The 21,763-nt window shown below is 39.7% G+C and overlaps 2 protein-coding genes across 6 annotated transcripts; both read left to right on the top strand.

The window, feature by feature from the left end:
- Window positions 1-1,966: 1,966 nt before the first annotated feature.
- LOC309704607 (uncharacterized protein) lies at window positions 1,967-8,109 on the top strand. 3 transcript variants are annotated; one of them, XM_082529877.1, is made up of 10 exons: window positions 1,967-2,114; window positions 2,202-2,269; window positions 2,385-2,505; window positions 3,443-3,591; window positions 3,697-3,839; window positions 3,924-4,086; window positions 4,830-4,923; window positions 5,027-5,114; window positions 5,752-5,825; window positions 5,919-8,109. In XM_082529877.1, the coding sequence occupies exons 1-10, from the start codon at window positions 2,071-2,073 to the stop codon at window positions 6,730-6,732; spliced, it is 1,758 nt and encodes a 585-aa protein (XP_082386003.1). In that variant the 5' UTR covers window positions 1,967-2,070; the 3' UTR covers window positions 6,733-8,109. The 3 variants fall into 3 exon arrangements, with proteins under 3 accessions (XP_082386003.1, XP_082386004.1, XP_082386002.1); XM_082529878.1 differs by having other exon boundaries at window positions 2,385-2,514; window positions 5,027-5,105; XM_082529876.1 differs by having other exon boundaries at window positions 2,385-2,514.
- Window positions 8,110-10,367: 2,258 nt separating this feature from the next.
- Window positions 10,368-17,466, top strand: LOC309708716 (uncharacterized protein). 3 transcript variants are annotated; one of them, XR_014277320.1, is made up of 5 exons: window positions 10,368-10,525; window positions 10,885-13,076; window positions 13,172-13,242; window positions 13,334-13,454; window positions 13,652-13,812. XR_014277320.1 is itself a non-coding variant. In XM_082536975.1 (5 exons), the coding sequence occupies exons 1-5, from the start codon at window positions 13,063-13,065 to the stop codon at window positions 14,737-14,739; spliced, it is 489 nt and encodes a 162-aa protein (XP_082393101.1). In that variant the 5' UTR covers window positions 11,754-13,062; the 3' UTR covers window positions 14,740-15,322. The 3 variants fall into 3 exon arrangements, 2 of the variants coding, with proteins under 2 accessions (XP_082393101.1, XP_082393102.1); XM_082536975.1 differs by lacking the exon at window positions 10,368-10,525 and adding an exon at window positions 14,606-15,322 and having other exon boundaries at window positions 11,754-13,076; window positions 13,652-13,800; XM_082536976.1 differs by lacking the exon at window positions 10,368-10,525 and adding an exon at window positions 16,228-17,466 and having other exon boundaries at window positions 11,759-13,076; window positions 13,652-13,800.
- The last annotated feature ends 4,297 nt before the right edge of the window (window positions 17,467-21,763 follow it).

Here is a 21,763-nt window from a genome sequence, read left to right as displayed (position 1 = left end):
CAGGGAGCCAGTGAAGTTCCTGAAGAACGGGGGTGATGTGCTGGTAGGAGGGGGTTCTGGTGATAATGAGAGCAGCAGAGTTCTGAACCAGTTGAAGCTTATGGAGGGATTTTTGGGGGAGACCATGCAAAAGAGAATTGCAGTAGTCAATACGGGAGGTAACAAGACTGTGGACAAGAATGGAGACTGGGTGGAAAGAGAAGGAAGTAATCTGTTAATGTTGCGTAGATGGAAGTAGGCAGAACAGGTGAGATTATTGATGTGAGATTTATAGGAAAGTGAACTGTCTAGGATGACACCAAGGCTCTTAACCTGAGGAGAAGGGAAAACTGTGGAATTATCGATGGTGAGTGAGAAATGGTTTGCCTTCAAAAGGTTGGATTCAGTTTACTGCACACAAAAGCAAACAGTTTACTTCTCACACAACAAGTTTTAAACATGTACATTTTATGTCTCTATGTCTCATATGAAATACTTACACTTGTATTTAAATTATGTATCTTTTTATTTATTTGATAATATCACAAATTAATTTCCATATACTTCAAATACGTGATGAAATTATCTTTGCACATACATACAAAAGCACACATGTTTTTCCCATTGTTTTCCATGCTGACTTCCTGTTTTCAGTGAACTTCAGACAGTTCAAGGAAACATCCTGGCTCATAAGGCCATGACAAAAAGTGAGGATCACTGTTTTGGCAGTTAAACAAAACACAGTATAGAAACCAGTAGGCTCAGTCTTGGGCGTGGATACATGAGTGTGGAGTGCCAGTAATATATTTGAAGTCAGGGAGCACACTGCCCAGGTGTTCTAAGTTGGCAGAGATCCGAAAATTACCCTGAAACACATACAGAGGAAAAACTTAAAGTAAAGTAAAGTGTAACCCTCAATACATTTATATAACCAAAATACATCCAACACAACTCAGGTTTGACTCCTGCACCCGAACAATGGCAGTTTGACTTCCAACAAGGAAATTCCTCTGAGAATACATTCATGTTAAACACCACAACTTGCTTTATATACATTCCACTTTGTGGAAGAAGATGAAAGGGGACATATAAACCTCCTGTCAATGTGACTAAAACATGTTCCTCCCCTTTTACATCATCAGTGAATGAAAATTAGTGCTACACTATACATGGGTATACATTCATTAAAATGTGCCTGGTATGGGTCTAAGGTTTCTTGTAATTGTGTGTTATGTTTTGAACCTAAAATAAGTCTATATATAAATTTATGTCACGTCATGGCTATTGACTGTGCAAAAAAATGCTGAAAATGTGAACTGTATTTTTTTAAATCAAACTGCAAAACTGCAGCAGTAATTTGCCAATTAGAAATATCCTTAAGAATAGAATAGAATCATTTGTGTTTGTTGTCTTGTTTATTGTCTAGCTTGTCACAAATAATCATACTGTGTTTATCATAACTTTTTTCCAAATTATTTATACATGGTTTATTTTTTCCTCTCATGTTCTCCATATAATAAAAACGACCTTTGTGCAAGAATGGCATATCGCAATTCTAGAATCAAGGCATTATTTATTATGTGCAATAGTAGGCTTAAAATGTTTCCATGAAAGCTGTATAATTTCATGTTCAGGTTCCGTTTACTATACGTAGCCTAACGCAGGTCTATGACAGTATGACACACAAGCGGTCAGAGACTTTTAGCATAAATGTAATATAAAACAGCTGAGGACAGCCAGTGAACTTTAGAGACCCAACAAAATATAATTGGTAATGTTAGTTCCTGTCGATAATGTGCACGGGAAAAAGAAAGAGGAAAATTTTGCTTAATTTAAATGATTCCATCGTTTTTATTCCATAACTTTCCATATTCCCACTCTACTGCCAAACTGGGATTTTACAGTGTTTTACAGTAAGTCTACTCCCCCCTCCCCCGTTTTTATACGCACGGTTCTGTCCTTCCAAAGAAAAGTCAGTGAGTCTGACTTCCGCTAAATGAGTGGTGCATTCTGCAACAGCTTTCACATGAGAAAGACTGTGAGACACACTGTGCGAATGGATTTAGGCTGGAGCCGAGCAGACCGCTTTCTATGAAAATACGCGAACTAAATTGTCTCGTAATGGATTCAAACAGGTAACCTGGATAACGTAAATTTGACTTTCTTCACGAATCCGTCAGGTTTGTTAAAAGAAAATATCTTATTTTCGTTTTTTCTTCCAGACAAGTTTGCAACTGGATCTCTTATACCGTGCTTCTTTTTGGATACATAACTGCGGCCGTACTTCCTGGTATGTAGCTTACAGTAAAATAATAATAATAATATTAATACTGTAATTAGATAGTCTGTGTGAGCCCTGTGTGAGCACTCATAATTTTCGTACTTGTATAATATGTTTCGTTCAGGAAAGAATCCGACAATTGGCTTCAACCTTGAATGTACGTACGACTTTGACCAGGTGATGCAGTGTGAGCTGGAGCTGCAAAACTGCACTGAGTACAGCATGACTCTCCAAGTCCAAGACAAGTATGCCCGGTGTGTTTTTAATCGATGATTTTAGTATTACACCGATCAGCCATGGCATTAAAACCAACAGGCTTACTTTGACTGGGTGCTGCTTTTGCTACTAGCTCCTACGTGTCCGGGTATAGACACGATTTATCTGAGGGTATCTGCCCTGTGTGGGGGTTCCTGGGTCGGCTGTATGTGGACCGGACTTGCATTGGCACACTGAGTGGATTCTCAGTTAGATTGGGATGTTTGGATTTTTGCTCTTCGTTGTGTTCCTCATTCACTTTCTAGACAGTTCTTGTTGTGTGGAAGTTCTCAGTGGAAATCCCAGCAAACTCGGTATTACTGGTGCTGAGAGGTAAAATGAATGTGCACAGAGTTATATCAAACTTTAAAAAAAAAAAAAAACAGCAAAAAACTAAAATAATAAGCTATGGCAGTTAAATGGTTGGTACATTCTTGTGAAGAACAAACATATTGTACTTTTACAATATGTACAGTTTTCCCAAATTTGTTTTTGTTTCTTTAGGCTGTTTTTTTAATCAATAAGTGTTAAACAGTTGACAAATTTCAGCTGCTTTTCTGTCTGTTAATCTTCTTTGGGATTCAGGGGAATATGTCAATAGATGAGCACTGTTAATTTTATTCCATAATTTTTGTGCTGTTTAAACAATGACTTTAGTAAACTAGAGTAACACTGCCTCAGTATGTGGGACATGTGTACAAAGGATAAAAATGTGGCGTTGTTGTAGCAGGAGGTTAGCATGATCCAAAGATGATTGGTTGGGTGTAACTGGAATCCAAGGTTAATCATTAACACTGCATTTAATGTGTAGTCATTACTTGTTACTTTCTTCATCTGTCTGTGGTTTCAATGCTGTGGCTGACAGTGTAAATATGCTGTGGCATATGAATGTTTAAAGTGTTTTGCATATTATCCTTTGCTCCCCAGTGAGGAGAACTGCGCTGTACAACAGTGTGGCATTGGAAAGTGTTGTTGCTCCTTCAAACTGATGCGTGTGTTAGGAGAAGCTCTCACAGCAAAAGTCTGGAAAGATGGCAACATCATGGAGTCAAAAGCTATCAATGTCATGGAGAGCAGTACGTTGGCTTCTTTCAAATTATTTCCCATAACTCTGCATCTGCCAGAAAGACTCTCTGGAGGTGAACAAATATTCACTTTAATGCTCTTTTGTTTCTGTACAGTAAAACCAAAAACTCCAACAATCAAATCAGTCAATGAACTCGAAGGGAATTTTGAAGTCAAGTGGACGTCAAACATGAAGGGATTTTTAAACAATGAAATGACTGCTGTGGTGACTTACTATAAAAAAGGAGAAACAGAAAAGGTAGGAACAATGCCACAGTAACTATTTGTTCTGGAGATGTAAACATGGACAACTGTCAAACTCATTTTTGTTCCTCCATACTAGACATCTGGACCTTTCAAACCAGCCACAGTTGATGAACTAAATTACTATGTAATAAAAGGTCAAGACCTGGCTCCCAGTTCAGCATATGTGGTCAGCGTGAAAAGCTTCTTAAGTCTGAGTGGCAAGTTCAGTGACAGTAGCAAAGAGTGGGAATTTGAAACTGGTAAGAACTGTCTTTATTCAGTTGTAAAACAGTAAATTCTGTATTTCTTAACTGTGTTAAGAGGCCCTAATTATATTTCTATTACACATTCAGCTGAAAAATAATATGAGTTTTAATATTAACTCTCAAACTAACTATCATGTAAGCTGTTGTCTCCAGAGAAAAGTGGAGATGAGCAGCTTAGATTGTAACATTAAAAGTGAATTTAGAAGTGTATTCGAATATAAAGGATCTGTGGAAATCTCAACAGCAAAGAGATAAAAAGTTTGTATGTATAATATGTACAGTTTTAATTTCTCTTTTTTAATCTCCTGAACAACAAAGCAACAATAAATCAATAAATTATGATGCTATGTCCTGTTTTAAGTAGTATCGATCTGAACATTCATACCGTGTATAAGATAGAGTATGAAGACTTTTTAAAAAATGTATATTTTATCTTTGTAACTTACATTTTGGAGGCTGCATAGAGTAAAAAAAAATGCAATGGGACACTCTCATTGGTATAAAAAAATAACTAAAAACTATCCTTTTGAGGCAATATGAAGAAACTGTTTAGGAATTATATAGCATTAAGTAGTGACACACAGTGTCATCAACACAACACATCTAACACAAAATACAAGTCTGTTAGCAGACATATAAGCATATGCTATGCACTTTATCCTACTATATCTCTCTGCTGTATAACATCTGTGCAAGATTGCAATTATTAAACTTGTTTCATACATGTTATTTCACAGGTCCTTCCCGCCACAACCTGATGTTGGTTATCATTATCACCCTCAGCATTGCTGCAGTCATCCTCAGCGTTGCTAAATATGGCTGTTATGCAAAGTGAGTCATGTAGATCAACAAGTTTTTCTTGTGCCTCGGTCAGTGCATATTTCCCCTAAATATTTGAATGGGGTCATCATTTTTTTCCTACATTTCCTTTTAGGTTGAGAAAAATCTATTACGATGCAGTTCCGAAAACTACAAATCCCTCTTTTCTTAATATTAATCCAAGTGAGCAGAAGGTGAGACAGGTGAGGTCAAAAACTTCTAACTTCAATGGTTGCATTCATTTACTTTATTATTAATAATTATTAACAATTTAAAATCTGTTGGTGATTTTCATTAAATTATTATATTGCATCACTTTTTCATCATTTGCCATAATTGGATTTACATTTGGTCTATAAATAGCAGTTTTATCAGGACTGTTATAGTCAAAAGAAAATCTAATGCATCTAGTGGACAACATTTGGCGATTAGAATAGAAATGTATCTGCTTAGCCATCAGCTGATGAAGACTGGCACTAAAAATCAGCTGATCTGCAGGGACTACAGCTGAACTTGAATTTGTGGCCTGTCTTAAGTGACACTATATTTAATTTTTCATTGTTCATGGCATAATCAGCCCTGGAGTCAAATGGCCTTCACAAACGCTATGATTTAACAGAAATTGTGCTGAAATCAGAATCCAGCTCTGCATTTTTTAACAGGTTTTTTCTACGGTAAAATCAGTCACTAAATCCTATTGTCCCAAAAACAGGGCAAACTAAGTCAACCAGAAATGATATCTTAAGGAATACAAAAGGCACTTTGAGAAACATACTAAAGTTCCAAAAGATTTTCCTCCTTCAACTGAAATGTTTAAGACTGTTCATTCATTTTGCTTAGGTCTTGAAACTTGAACCCATCATTACCATCCCCATACATGTTGAGACCCTTATTCCAGATGACAGTGAACTGGGGTTAGTATTGACTGCATTGATGCATCACCATTACAAGACATTTCCTTGAGGATTTATATCTGGCAGTTTCAGTAATTGTTTCTTTGTATTCAGGTCGAAGGTGTCATTGACAGACACAAGCTGTGGAAGCCTTCAGCAAAGCAGTGGGGTCAGCACGGGTTCCTCTGATCTAAGTTATACAAATACTGCAAGCCCCGTTGCTGTGAATGGAGAATCTTCTATTGCTAAAGCTGCTAAGAATGAGCTCTGTAAAATATTCCCAAATATTTGCCCAATATTACCAGTGAGCACCAGTCTCCCGACACAGTCAAACAATACACAAGGAAGTGAATTATTCTCTGAAACGAGTTCTGGAGTATCTGCATTTGAAAATAAAACCTATCACTTCCTTCTTCCTGGCTGTTTACATCAGACTATGACAGACAACTTAAACACCCAGGGGACGGCTGAAATGCTTTGTGACTCTATTTACCATCCCAGTAACAGTGGAATGGAGAGATGTCCGGATCACCAGATACCAGCTTGTCAAGTTCCTGCACAACTAAGTGGTATTTCACCATCAGTGGTTTCACCTCTTCTATCAACAGACATGTCCTATCAAGAGGTCCCCATATGTGTGCCCATAGGGTCACACAGTTTTCTTGCAGTGGATGACGACTATCAGGAAATTCCAAGTTTGGTGAGGCAGCCTGATGCTTCGCTTTTAGAGCACAGAAATACTGAGCATAAGGAACATTTGGACAAGTCGGAGGAGGAGTCACTTAGAAACAGCCCTGAAAGCATCTTAAGCCCAGTTGTTCCAGTTCAGGATGGGCAGCGTGTCTCTGAACTCCAAGTACCCACCTGTTTTAAATCTACTAACTGCTCTGTACCAATAATCACAGAGAGTGGCTATCAAAGTGTGTAGTGTTGTGACCATAACTTCAGTTTTAGCTCTTTCTAATACATGGATGCATGAAAATGATCTCATGATAACTGTTTCTTATAGAATATGATCCTGCTGTCATTTGGAAATTATTCTATATAGTAAGTCAAAGATTTGCACTGTGAGAACACTTAGGTTCAGCATATTTAAAATGTACTCATAACAAACATTATTTTATTTATTTAACTTTGATTTCACCAGTTTAGTCCCATTGAGACCAAAGATCTCTTTTACAAGGGAGACCCGACCCTTAAAGGTCTGACTGAATTTAACTTGACCGGTGGATTTGAGGGGTGAGCACAGGAGGTAGAGCAGGTCATCTACTAATGTAAGGTTACTTCAGTCTGCATGCCAATATATCCTTGGGCAAGTTTCTGAATGCATTCACCAGAGGGTAAATCTTAAGGTCTATTTTGACTTTTGCGATAAATCTACTTCATACATGACGCTGGAACTAGAAACTCCATTTATCCCTACACCACAGCCTTCCACACCATTCAGGTCGTTGTGGTACGTGTCGACTGAACAGTGGTTATTTTTCTCGGGAAGTGCAAGTCAGTTACGTAGAAGGTTGTTGTGTAGGTTTGAAATGGGCTTTCAGTTATGGTGTACGATCTCAAATAAAAACAAACTTAGGGTATAAGTGATGTACATGTTGCCATTAGAATGCTTTTCAATCAAAGTGAATTACCCTGGGCTCTGTTTGTTTCAAAGAAACATTGCTGAAGAATTTTCAGATATTATATGGCTATAATTATAACCGTAATTTATTAAGTGTTTGTTTTCAACAAATGTTTAGGAAAAAAGTTTTATTTGTCATGTTGTTTTTATATCCAAAATTCAAGTTATTTTCTTTTGTTTTGTTTTCACTTAATTGTAAATAACACATTTGAAATGAGGCAGCACAGTGGTTCGCATTGTTGCCGCACAGTAAAAAGGTCCTGAGTTTAATTCCACCATCAGGCCAGGGTCTTTCTGTGTGGAGTTTGCATGTTCTCCCCATGTTTGCGTGGGTTCTTCCTCCCACAGGCCAAAGACATGCAGTTAGTGGGTTACGTTAATTGGAAACTCGAAATTGCCCATAGGTGTGAATGTGAGTGCGAATGGATGTCTGTCTCTGTGTGCCAGACTGGCGACCTGTCCAGGGTGTAGCCCTATGAGAGTTGAGATAGGCTCCAGCACCCCCCGTGACCCTGAAAAGGATAAGCGGAAGCGAATGGATGGATGGACATTTGAAATGTATTACTGGAATGTATAAATACTGATAAGACCAAAATATGTTAAATTTGTCATGAATGCTAAAACAAGTGAGCTTTAATCTCTTTGCTTTTCCCGAGTTAAAAAAATGTTCAAAGTGAATTACTCTGAGATGTGTTTGCTTCAAATAGACATTACTGAAGACTTTCAATGATCTACAGTATGCTGTACTTTGTACAGTCTGCACAAACAATTTAATATTAAATTCTTCAAGCATCATTGCGTATCATTTGTAACTTGGATCCCAATGCGGTGACCCATTTTAGAGATTGGTACTTCAAATTAAAGTCGTTAATAAATGAGAGCACAAAACCGATAGCAAAAACAAAACCCACAAAGAAGAATGTAATCCTGTTAATGACAATGGAGGGGGTCACATATCTGAAAGCTTGACTAATGTGCATATAGTAATGATAAACACAATACATTTACAGCTACACTGAGTCATACAAATAGTGCTGCATTTATTATAAACTTTTCAGTAGTTAGTCAATACTCCTGATAATGTAGCTCTTTTCTGTTCACGTTGTTTAATTCAGATGTTTAATGTTGGCTTCCTTCAGTGTTGCTTGGAGGCTGGATGTCTATCAGGGTCCGCCTCCATATTGTGTTCTCAGCATGAGCAGACACTGTCGCCTCTGCACTGTGAATTTGCATGAAATCACATGACCAAAACAGACTCACCTGCAGTGGGTGAGCATGCAAACACGCATTAGATATTCATTGTTTCATTTATTTAATTGATTGTTTGTGTCTGGCCCAGAGTTTTTCCTATTGGTATGGCGTAATATGTAGAAAATGTACTAATAATAAACAATAGCATATAATAGTAGATTTAGTAGGGGTTAACTAGTCTCATAACTGACTCATAAATCACTTACAAATTGATCACAAGCCAGAATAACTTTATGTTACTGTTACATGCTGAAGGAAGACAAGGTTCATCCAGGTGCAAATTGAGGTTTATTGCTCTGAAACACAGCAAAACAGCAGTTAGGTGTTACTGAAGGCTTCCATTACCAAAACTGGCCTGCGTTACTTTTGTAAGGGATTTGCCAGTCACTCGTTTGTTTGAGTCGCTACTGCCACCTACTGGCGAAACTCAGTATCGCCTTAGAGGCACCGGCACAAGAACAAAAAATTGAGGTGGGCTGGGGGCAAGATCAGTATTACAGTATTACACTTTGAACACTGACTTCATTGTAATACGTTTATAAAAAGATATCTATTTTTTTTTTACATCATAGTGTTGAGTATATGCAGAGTTTGATGGCTGTAGAAGGCTCTTAATAAAGAATAAACAGGAGTCAATGACTTAGTGTGATGAGAAATTCAAATCAAGAGCACATAAGGACTTTGAACTAGAGTCAATTTTGATTTCATAATTAACTTTTTACAATGAAAAATATTTATATTATTCTAGATTGCCAAGTGAAATTTTGAGCATTGATGTCATAGAAAATCCAGATTACACTTTTTAGGATTTTTCAAACTTTAGGAGGGATGTTAGATATTTACAATGGAATAACTATCATTCTAAATACATTATTTATTCCATTGTCTTTTTAAATTAATCATTGTATATTTGCTGATGAGCTGATTGCCAATAGTTGTTCAGAACAGGTCAACCTCCAGCCTCACACAGCACAGAGGAAAATGCACTCACCTGCATGCTTCACAGTGGAAACCATGCATGTAGAGACCTGGCTTCACCTTTTCTGTGTCATGCGAAGGCAAGGCGGGTGGATTCATCAGACCAAAGCACAGATTTCCATTAGTCTAATATCCATTCCTTGGTTTCTTGGCTCAAACCAATCTCTTCTGCTTGTTGCTTTTTCTTAGTAGTCGCTAGTAATCTTTAGTAGTCCCTAGTAATCTGTTAATTTTGGGAATGATTTCTGAGGCTGGTGACTCTTCCTTTCCTGGGGCGGTCCTCATGTGAGCCAATATTGCCATTTGTTGGTTTTGCAACTGCACTTGGGGACACATTCAGTGTTAGCAGTTTTCTGGACTGACTGACCTCCAGTTCTTCAAATAATGATGAACTGTCATTTGTCTTACTTAGCTGGTTGGTTCTTGTCATAATATGAATCCTAACAGTTGTCAAATAGGGCTGTCAGCTGTGTTACCAACCTGACTTCTGCATAGCACAACTGATGGCCTCAACCCCATTAAAAGGCAAGAAATTCAACCAATGACAAGCCACACCTGTAGAGCGAAAATCATTTCAGGTGACTACATCATGAATCTCACTGAGAGAAGGCCAAGGGTTTGCAGCACTGCCAACAAAGTAAAAGGTTTTATGTATGTATGTATCTACAATGTAGAAAGTTAAAAAAAAAAAAAAAAAAACCATCAAATGAGAACGTGTGTCCAAACTTCTGACTGGTAGTGTATATTCTTTATATATATTACAGCACCGGATCCCCGCAAGGCTGCGTTCCCAGCCCCCTACTGTACAACCCTGTACATATATGACTGTACATCAACCCACCCAACCAACGTCATCGTCAAGTATGTAAGTAAGTATTTAACCAATGTTGGTTTTTCTTTCTGGCCGTTGGGCATAGCAGGAAAATAACATCAACCTTAATGCAGTTGAGTTACATGTCAGCCGTTTTGTGCTGCAATACAGTAACAGTTATATCAGTAAAGTTTTACTGATTGTATGTGTGTGAAAGAAAACCAACAGAACAAATCACAAACCAAAACTGAGCTCCTTTAAATTCCCCTCCTGACTTTGTGGGACCTTTTTTTTAAATATATTTTTCAGACTACACTTCAAAAACAGTAACACATTCACAGTGTAACAACAGATAATATAATATATGAAAAGGGGAGAAAATAACTGAATCTTTTTTTCATTTTTTTGTACAGCAGCAACCACAGCCTAGCATGATTATGCCACATGAACAAGATCTACAACTCTTGCAACACTTCCTTTCTCAACATTTACCAACTATCTAAATTGTGAGTGGAAGTTTACAACACGTCTTCTCGTCACTTTTTATGCTGTGTATGCTGTATATCTCTGCTGCAAGATACAACAAGATATCACGGCCTTATTATTTTATGCATAAAGTATGCCAATAAAAAAACTACTCACTGGATATAAGTGTTTTGGGGACAAAATTTGAGCAGCAAGGCTGAGATGGTTTAGGCATGTGTAGGGGAGCGATAGTGAGAGGAGGGATATATTGGACAAAGAATGTGTAATATGGAGACGAAAAGTGAGAGACAACAAAGAAAATCACAAGATGCAGTAAATAAGGACATGCAGAAGGCCAGTGTAAGCAAAGAGTATTCAAGTGACAGCAGGAGAGCCATTGTGCCCCCTTCAGGAGGCACCCAAGAGAAGAATATTAAATGTCAATGATGGGTTTCTTTCTAAACATTTACATGTCAATGTAAATGTCAATGTTGGTAATACGTTACCAACAAAGGTGATAATACCTTTGTTGAAGTATAAAATAGATTTTATTAAGAGTATTTAATACGGCTGTGTCAGATAATGCATACCCAATTTCTCACTCTACACAAACACTGGGATTTCAGTAGCTTTTTTGAGTCAACTCCCCCTCGACTACTGTTGTGGGCTTTATGCGCACGGTTCTGTCTTCCTTAAGAAATGTGAGTAGGACTGACTTCCCCTAATGTGGCGCAATATATCCTTCTATTGCTCCCATAACAGGAAGACTGTGAGACTTGGGCGTAATAGTGATGGGATTTCCGGCTCTTTTTAGAGATCCGGCTCTTTCGGTTCGGCTCACTAAAAAGAGCCGGCTCTTTCGGCTCCGAACCGGCTCTTCAGGTTGTTTTGTTGCTTTAATTAATTTATTATTAACAATAATATAAAATTATGCACAAAAGGAATTACTAACGTAAAAACAAGTGGTTTTATTTATATATGTTTATATATAAATATATGCGGTGGCCCCTAGAGACAAAACACGTACAAACTCCAAAACACATTTCTAGCATGAACTGAACTTCCAAAGCAGAGCTACTAGATCACTTAAATTACACAATTGAAAGCATGTGTGTATTGTTTGTGTATTTATACACAGGCACTCATATATATATTCAAATAATTTTAAAAAAAGTTCATTTACCTGTTATTACCACACACCAAATCCGGTCATTGGTACTTGCTGGCTTGTGTAGCCACAAGATAACAAAGGCTCAACACTGCGCCCAGCATCCTGGAGCACTTCTGTTGTTCTTTTGTACGTGTTTTGAGTTTTTATGTGCTTCTGAGTTTTTATATGCTTCTGAGTTTTTACGTGCTTCGGAGTTTGTACGTGTTTTTACGTGTTTTGGAGTTTTTACGTGTTTTGGAGTTTGTACATGCTTCAGAGTTCGTACGTGATTTGAAGTTTGTATGTGCTTTGTCTCTAGGGGCCACCGTAAATATACTTTTATTTATTCACTCCACATAAAATGTAATAAATAAATCATCTAATACAAAAATCAACTATTCACATTTCAAGTTTTAACTATTTACATTTTCAGCTTTTTCCTTTCACAAATTTAAAGTGAAAAGAACACAAAACACTGCAAACCACAACACAATTAAATATAAATTATAATATGAAAACTAAAAGAACATGCATATTCTCTGTCATATGGACCTGCATGAATAAACTTTCTCAATCCTTTATCATCTGCAACCGAAAATAGTTGTGGATGATTACTATACCTTTCTAATGTTGTTGTCCCTGCCTCTCTTTCTCTCTCTCTGGCTCTGTTCCTGTGCTACTGAGTGTAACTACCGCCCCTCCCCCCTCTGCCCAGCGTAAAGCACAAGGCTCGCGTGCAGAGTGAAGCGGAAAAAAAGTGCGAGAGAGAGGCTGAGAGAAAGGAAAAAAAAAAAACCACGTGACGGCTCGCGATAAGGAGCCGGCTCGCGTCGTTCACGTCAAAGAGTCGGCTCTAAGAGCCATTTCGTTCGCGAACGACCCATCACTAGGGCGTAAGCAGCGTTCGCATTCCCAGGATATAGACCGTAGCTGAGTGTTTTCCATAGCAGAAAAAAATGCACTCAGTTGTTTCATAATGGATTCAAATAGGTAAACTGATTAACTTGGAGTTGTCTTTCTTACTGAATCCGCCATGTTTGTTGAAAGAAAAGATCTCCTTTTGCGTTTCCCCTTTTCTTTTCCAGACGAGTCTGCACCAGGATCTCTGTTATCTTGCTTCTTTTAGCACACATCGCGACTGCAGCAGTTCTCTCTAGTATGTACATTACAGTGAACAAATGCTGTAATGGATTATTCTATGTGTGAATTCTTAATGAGCCACAATTTATAATTTATGTTTCGTGCAGGAAATATTCAGACAACTAACTCCAGTCTTGACTGTACCAACGACTTTGACGAGCTAATGTTGTGTCAGCTGGAGCTACAAAACTGCACTGAGTACAGTTTGACTCTCCAGAGTGTAGACGGGTATGACTGAGATGGTTTTTTTGGGGTTTTTTTTAGTCTTATTATAACACTGGCTTTTGTAAGCTAGAGGAAATAAAAATGTGGGATGGAGGCATTGGGTGAAAATGCTGTACATAAAAATGTAAGATTAGCTTAATCAGCATAAGATGTCATAAATATCATTTGTTTTAAACATTTTGTATTATTATTTCCCACAGTAAGAAGAATTGCTTTTTACAACAGTGTGGCACTGGACAATGTTGTTGCTCCTTTCGACTGATACTCGTGCTTGGAGAAACTCACACAGCAACTATCTGGAAAGATGGCAACGTCATGGAGTCAAAAGTTTTCAGTGTCACAGAGAGCAGTATGTTGACTTCTTTTAATTCAATTCAATTCAATTTTATTTATATAGCGCCAAATCACAACAAAAGTCGCCTCAAGGCGCTTCATAGATACAGAGAAAAACCCAACAATCATATGACCCCCTATGAGCAAGTACTTTGGCGACAGTGGGAAGGAAAAACTCCCTTTTAACAGGAAGAAACCTCCGGCAGAACCAGGCTCAGGGAGGGGCGGCCATCTGCTGCGACCGGTTGGGGTGAGAGAAGGAAGACAGGATAAAAGACATGCTGTGGAAGAGAAACGGAGGTTAATAACGGATATGATTCAATGCAGAGAGGTCTATTAACACATAGTGAGTGAGAAAGGTGACTGGAAAGGAAAAACTCAATGCATCATGGGAATCCCCCGGCAGCCTACGTCTATTGCAGCATAACTAAGGGAGGATTCAGGGTCACCTGGTCCAGCCCTAACTATATGCTTTAGCAAAAAGGAACGTTTTAAGCCTAATCTTAAAAGTAGAGATAGTGTCTGTCTCCCGAATCCAAACTGGAAGCTGGTTCCACAGAAGAGGGGCCTGAAAACTGAAGGCTCTCCCTCCCATTCTACTTTTAAATACTCTAGGAACAACAAGTAGGCCTGCAGAGCGAGAGCGAAGTGCTCTAATAGGGTGATATGGTGCTACAAGGTCATTAAGATAAGATCAGGCCTGATTATTTAAGACCTTGTATGTGAGGACCTTTTAAATTACAGCCCATAACTCTGCATCTGCCAGAAAGACCGGGCGAACAAACATTCACTTTAATGCTCTTGTTTCTGTTTCTGTACAGGGAATTCTGAAGTCATGTGGACGTCAAACATGGAGGGATTTATAAACAATGAAATGACTGCTGTGGTGACTGTAAATAGTCACTGTACTTGTTCTCCAATCTATTATAAAATTCTTGACAAATATCTGTTGTAAATTTCCTCTTCTTAATATTCTTAATATATAATGATCTATTTACCTTAATGTATTTCCATGTCCATGTAGGCCTTAAAGGCAACAATAATGTCTGACTAAATTCTTTGTCATATACTTTAAATGCTCCAGCTCTATCATCCCCAACCCACCCAAAACTATTTTTAAAATCCTTTCCCCTCTCCCAACAATTTCCTAACACTTTCTTAACAGATTGATTTTTTTATGACCTTTCAAATGTATCCAATAGTTAACCATTAACTGTTGCACAACACAACTGATGTTCCCAACCCTATTAAGAAGGCAAGAAATTCCACAAATGAACCCTAAAGCCACACCTGTAGAGTGAAAACCATTTCAGGTGACTACATCATGAAGCTCGTTGAGAGAAGGCCAAGGGTTTGCAGCACTGCCAACAGAGTAAAAGGTGGCTACATTGAGGAATCTAAAATATAAAACATATTTAAAGTTTTTTTTTCTTTGCTGCATAATTCCATATATCTTTTTTCATATCTCTGATGTCTTCAGTATGTATCTACAATGTAGAAAAAAAATAAAAATAAATACATGAAAAGGTATGTCCCAACTTCTGACTGGTAGTGTGTATTCTTTATATATATTTCAGCACCGGACAAATCACAAACCAAAACTGAACTTCTTTCAATTCCCCTCCTAAATTTGTGGGACCTTTTTTCATATTTTTCAGTCTACACTTTAAAAACATTAATGGAACACATTCACAGTGTAACAACAGATAATATAATATATGAAAAAAGGAGAAAATAACTAAAACTTTTTTTCATTTTTTTACAGGCGCAACCACAGCCTAGCATGATTATGCCACATTGCAACACTTTCTTTCTCAACATTTTCCACCTATTTAAATTTTGAGTGGAAGCTTACAACACATCTTCTGGTCACTTTTTATGCTGTATATGTTACAAGATACAGCAAGATATCACACCCTTATTATTTTATACATAAAGTATGCCAATAAAAAATACTTATTTGATATAAGGGTTTTGGAGACAACAAAATTTTAGCAGCAAGGCTGAGATGGTTTATGCATGTGTAGGGGAGCGATAGTGAAAGGAGGGATATATTGGACAAAGAATGTAATATGGAGACGAAAAGTGTGGATGATGTGAAGAAGACTCACTAGTATGAGAGGAGTATTCATGCAACAGCAGGAGATGGAGGCAGATGAGCCATTCAGGAGGCAGCCAAAAGAAGAATATTAAATGTCAACGATGGGTTTCTTGTTGATGTGAAAAATTTACATCATAGTTCACCATTATCGCTCAAAGCCTCTTAAGCCCAGTCTAGTTCTCCAGGTTGAGTTATCCACACCCATAATACAATCCAACCATCCTTTTCTCTGCAATGTCTACTGACAGGTTTGATGACCCCTGCGGGGAAAGGCTCATCAGTGCCATCTGAGAACTCCTAATACAATCCAACCATCCTTTTCTCTGCAATGTCTACTGACAGGTTTGATGACCCCTGCGGGGAAAGGCTCATCAGTGCCATCTGAGAACTCCTGGGCTCTCTGTTCCCCGATTATATAGCTGTGGTTGGCACATCATTCTGCCTCTCATGCACCTGCCTGCCTGCCACCTCGCCATGCTTCAACGTACTTTCTTTATGTTGTTTAAGCACTTGTGATATCCATACTCACCTAATACTAAAGGAATATCAACGTGTGTCACACTCACTCATTCGATGAATCACTGCTTCATGTTTAATGTGAAAGAATCACCTTAAAAAATTTTGCACAGAGGAGCAAAGCAAACACAGACTTGTAGCTTATGATTACTAAATTTCATCTTTCATCAACTGTCAAATTTACAGAATAACTGTTGTTGTTTCTTGTCTTGTCATGTTTCATGCAGAGCTGTTATGACAGAGGCATCTTTGAAAATTAAGCTGTTTGTGTAGTGTAAAATTACACAAGCTAAGCTAAAATCATAGAAAAAGCATCTGATTTTATTTGAAATAAACAAACCACTTCCTAAAATGTAAATGTTTAGGACAAATACAGTAAGATTGTGCTAATACTTTTTCATAAACATATTGCTTAATCCAGTGTACCGTGAATCATTACAGAAAATGGAAGATGCTCCTCTGTCAAAGTGGTGCCTGCTAACACTTTGTAATCTAAGATAAATGCAAAATCACAGTTTGCAGGGTTGCTGTCAGGGTCCTACCCGGTGTTTTGATTTTGTATTATTATCTTTTATTAGTCTGTGGTTTCTTCTTGATTCGTGTTTACTAGTGTTTTGGTTTCTGTTTTGTATTTCTAGTTCGTAGGTTTTGGATTCCTTTGCTCCTCATGCCACTCTGGTCCCTGTACTCTGGCTCTCTCTGTTTCGTGTCTCTGAGTCTGTCTGTAAGTTCAGTCTGTCTATTTCCTGTTTTATTTTGAAGGTCCATGTCTGGTGTCACTGTATTCAGTTTTCCGCCATCCCTGTTTCGTCATGTTAATTAGGTTCAGCCGTGTCTCCCTCCTGTTTGCTATTCCTTGTTTCCCTCCGTGTATTTAAAAGTGTGTGTTTGCCTTTGCTCGTTGTCGGTCCATCTGCGTTTCTCTGCTCATCATCCCGTGTTCCTCCCTGCATGTTATGATTTCAGGTTTGTTCACTAGTTTTCCCAGTTCAGCTTAGTTCTGTCCTCGCCATCCTAGCTTTTGCTTGTTTTCACCTCCTGATAATAAAGCTCACTCGCATCAAAGACAGTGCCTGCATCTTGGATCCTTCTCTTAACCCCATAGCTGCTTAATGAACAGTTCAAAGACATACAGTTTTAAATTTAAAATAATTGATTGTTTTATATATATATATATATATATATATATATATATATATATATATATAAGGGGCAGTACCCTCCATGGAGAAGGAGGCTAGAGGGCAAGATCAAAGTAGCACGGAGGGAGGTTAGCCAACTAACGGAGTTGCAGCAAGGTGCGACAAATAAGGTGCCTAAGAAATACAGCAAGCTGTCCATACCTGAGGCCTTGGAAACTGCCAAGCAAAGACTCACAGCCTTGGCCAGCCGCTTGAGGAGGTACACCAGAGAGATAGAAGGCAGGAGAATAAACCAGCTGTTCTCCACAGAACCAGCAAAGGTGTACTCTCAGTGGCAAGGGAACAATAAGAGAACAGCACCACCAAGGCTGGAGACGGAGCAATACTGGAAGAGCATATGGGAGACGGACACAACCCATAACGGCAATGCTCAGTGGCTAGAGGATCTGAGGGCAGACCACAGCGACCTCCCTGAACAGGGTCCAGTAACCATCACAGTGGCAGATATCCAAGAAAGGGTCTCCAGTATGAAGAGTTGGACAGCACCAGGGCCCGACATGGTTCACGCCTACTGGCTGAAGAAGCTGACTGCACTCCACGAGCGTCTGGCAGCACAAATGAACCAGCTGCTAGTTAACGAGAGACACCCGGAATGGCTAACTGAAGGCCGGACGGTCCTGATCCCCAAGGACCCCAAGAAGGGACCGGTCCCCTCCAACTACCGACCAATAACCTGCCTCAGTACTACATGGAAGCTCCTGTCAGGCATCATATCGGCTAAGATGAACAGGCACATGGGTCAATACATGAGCGGGACACAGAAAGGAATTGGCAAGAATACCAGAGGCGCAAAACACCAGCTACTGGTAGACAGAACAATCAGCCGAGACTGCAAGACCAGACTGACCAACCTGTGCACTGCCTGGATTGATTACAAGAAGGCCTATGACTCAATGCCCCACAGCTGGATACTGGAATGCCTAGAATTGTACAAGATCAACAGGACCCTAAGAGCCTTCATCAGGAACTCAATGGGGATGTGGCGTACAACACTAGAGGCCAACTCCAAGCCCATAGCACAAGTCACCATCAAGTGCGGGATCTACCAAGGAGATGCTCTGTCCCCACTGCTGTTCTGCATAGGCCTGAACCCCCTCAGTGAGATCATTAACAAGACTGGCTATGGATACCGACTACGGAACGGAGCAGTTGTCAGCCACCTCCTGTACATGGATGACATCAAGCTGTATGCCAAGAGTGAACGAGACATCGATTCACTGATCCACACTACCAGGCTATACAGCAATGACATTGGAATGTCGTTCGGACTGGAGAAGTGTAGTCGGATGGTAACAAAGAGAGGGAAGGTAGTCAGAACTGAGGGGATTGAACTACCAGAAGGCAACATTGCAGACATAGAGGACAGTTACAAGTACCTGGGGATCCCGCAGGCAAATGGGAACCATGAAGAGGCCGCTAGAAAGGCTGCAACCACCAAGTACCTGCAGAGGGTCAGGCAAGTCCGGAGGAGTCAGCTGAATGGTAAGAACAAGATCCGGGCCATCAACACGTACGCCCTGCCCGTGATCAGGTACCCTGCTGCGGTAATAGGCTGGCCAAAGGAGGAGATAGAAGCCACTGACATAAAGACAAGAAAGCTCCTTACCATGCATGGAGGGTTTCACCCCAAATCCAGCACCCTGAGGCTGTACGCTAAGCGGAAGGAAGGGGGCCGGGGACTGGTGAGTGTCAGCACCACAGTCCAGGATGAGACAACGAACATCCAAGAATACATTGGGAAGATGGCCCCAACTGACCGAGTGCTCAGTGAATACCTCAGGCAGCAGAAACCCAAGAAAGAGGAGGGAGACGAGGAACCATCATGGAAGGACAGGCCCCTGCACGGTATGTACCACCGGCAGATAGAGGAGGTGGCTGATATCCAGAAATCCTACCAGTGGCTGGACAAAGCTGGACTGAAAGACAGCACAGAGGCACTAATCATGGCAGCACAAGAACAAGCTCTGAGCACAAGATCCATAGAGGCTGGGGTCTATCACACCAGGCAAGACCCCAGGTGCAGGCTGTGTAAAGATGCCCCTGAGACAATCCAGCACATAACAGCAGGGTGCAAGATGCTAGCAGGCAAGGCATACATGGAACGCCATAACCAAGTGGCCGGCATAGTGTACAGGAACATCTGTGCCGAGTATAACCTGGAAGTCCCGAGGTCAAAATGGGAGATGCCCCCAAGGGTGGTGGAGAATGACCGAGCTAAGATCCTGTGGGACTTCCAGATACAGACGGACAAAATGGTGGTGGCTAACCAACCGGACATAGTGGTGGTAGACAAACAGAAGAAGACGGCCGTAGTGATCGATGTAGCGGTTCCGAATGACAGCAATATCAGGAAGAAGGAACATGAGAAGCTGGAGAAATACCAAGGGCTCAGAGAAGAGCTCGAGAGGATGTGGAGGGTGAAGGTAACGGTGGTCTCCCCGTGGTAATCGGAGCACTAGGTGCGGTGACTCCCAAGCTAGGCGAGTGGCTCCAGCAGATCCCGGGAACAACATCGGAGATCTCTGTCTAGAAGAGCGCAGTCCTGGGAACAGCTAAGATACTGCGCAGGGCCCTCAAGCTCCCAGGCCTCTGGTAGAGGACCCGAGCTTGAAGGATAAACCGCCCGCAGGGGCGTGCTGGGTGTTTTTTTATATATATATATTTGCAATCACGCACAGTATACTTTTAGACTAGATCTTTACGGTCCTTTTTACTGACAGTTCAACACAACAGTTAATGTGTTATCCAAATTGCACCACACTACCAAAACACTTCTAGTTTAACTCAGGATCAACTCTTGGACAAGAACAGTACAAGACATATTTTTGGTCTTCAAACAAGGAAACGTCACTGAGAATACATTTAGTTAAAAAAAAGAAAGAAAGAAAGGTAGCACAGGTAGCATCATAACATGTCTATTAATATGTTTTTTGGTTGTTGTTTTCTTTTTTCAAATAAAGATCCCATCAAAGCAAAATGTCACATTTTATTTTATGACAGTTGTGAATATATTGATTAAAAGTGTGCAAAATGATGCAGTAGAGCAATACAACTGTAGAACTGCAGATATCTTTTGTATATACTGTACATCTGAAGTTGAAAAGTGTTCCCTTTTAAATGTGATCACAAATTCTTCTCAACATTGCATCTGGTCTAATATATGAATCAGAAAAATAAAACTAAAACTTTTTTCTGTCTGATCCATCTTGGCAAAGTTTAGCACCTACCATTACATCATCAAGTATTTTGTACTCTCGTCCACCAGTGTCTAAACTCCAGGTGGTCCTGATCTAATCCCTATCAACACTGGGATACCGTTCCGCCAAGTGGTGCCATCAGAGTCTAACCACTAAATACCTTTATTTAAATTCTGTACATCATGTTCATTTCATTTTAATGATTTCTCCTTATATGTGTGTGTGTGTGTGTGTGTGTGTGTGTGTGTGTGTGTGTGTGTGTGTGTGTGTGTGTGTGTGTGTGTGTGTAGAGAGAGAGAGAGGCAGCCCATCCAATCCAACACACACATAATGTTATGTGTAATTGTCAATGGAAAATTGTATTTAGTAGTCAGTATAATCTTTTAGTGATATAAGTTTGCTTATGGTAGGATGCTGTTTGTAGTTATTTGTATTAGGAAATGTTTAACCATGTATACTTAGAGGCATATAATCAATTGTGTAGTGACAAGATGTGTGATCTCTAGCAGGCTGCAGGCTTGGTTCACCCCCCACATCCTGGGAGCGTGGGAGAGGTCGCACCTTGTTTTATTGTTTTAACGTAGCTATGTCTGTTTTAGTCTAAGTGCTTTAACTGCTGGACTTCCTCACCGTGCCATCTAGGGTGGGGGAGACTACCCTCTTTATGACCAAGGATGTACCTTTTGTGTTTGTATGTTATATGACCCTTTTGATCAGCAGTGACACACACACACACACACACACCACACACACACCATACACACACACATACGCTCAAGAGTATAAATAAAGACCAGGGCAGTTCTCTCACTGGAGTCTCTTAGTGTGGAGACTGCCCTTGCTAGCAAGAACTTCTGTGTGTTTCTCTTCTCTGAGTCTTTACTGAAGAAGTGTTTTAGAACATTTTCCCTAACAGTAATGATGACAAATAACTAAGGCAAAAAATATTCAACACAGGAAGAA

Source organism: Aulonocara stuartgranti (genome assembly GCF_965226115.1).
Source record: "Aulonocara stuartgranti genome assembly, chromosome: 1".
Classification (NCBI taxonomy): Eukaryota; Metazoa; Chordata; class Actinopteri; order Cichliformes; family Cichlidae; genus Aulonocara; species Aulonocara stuartgranti.
The sequence above is the reverse complement of the archived record's forward strand: the minus strand, read 5'-3'. Positions and strand labels throughout refer to the sequence as shown.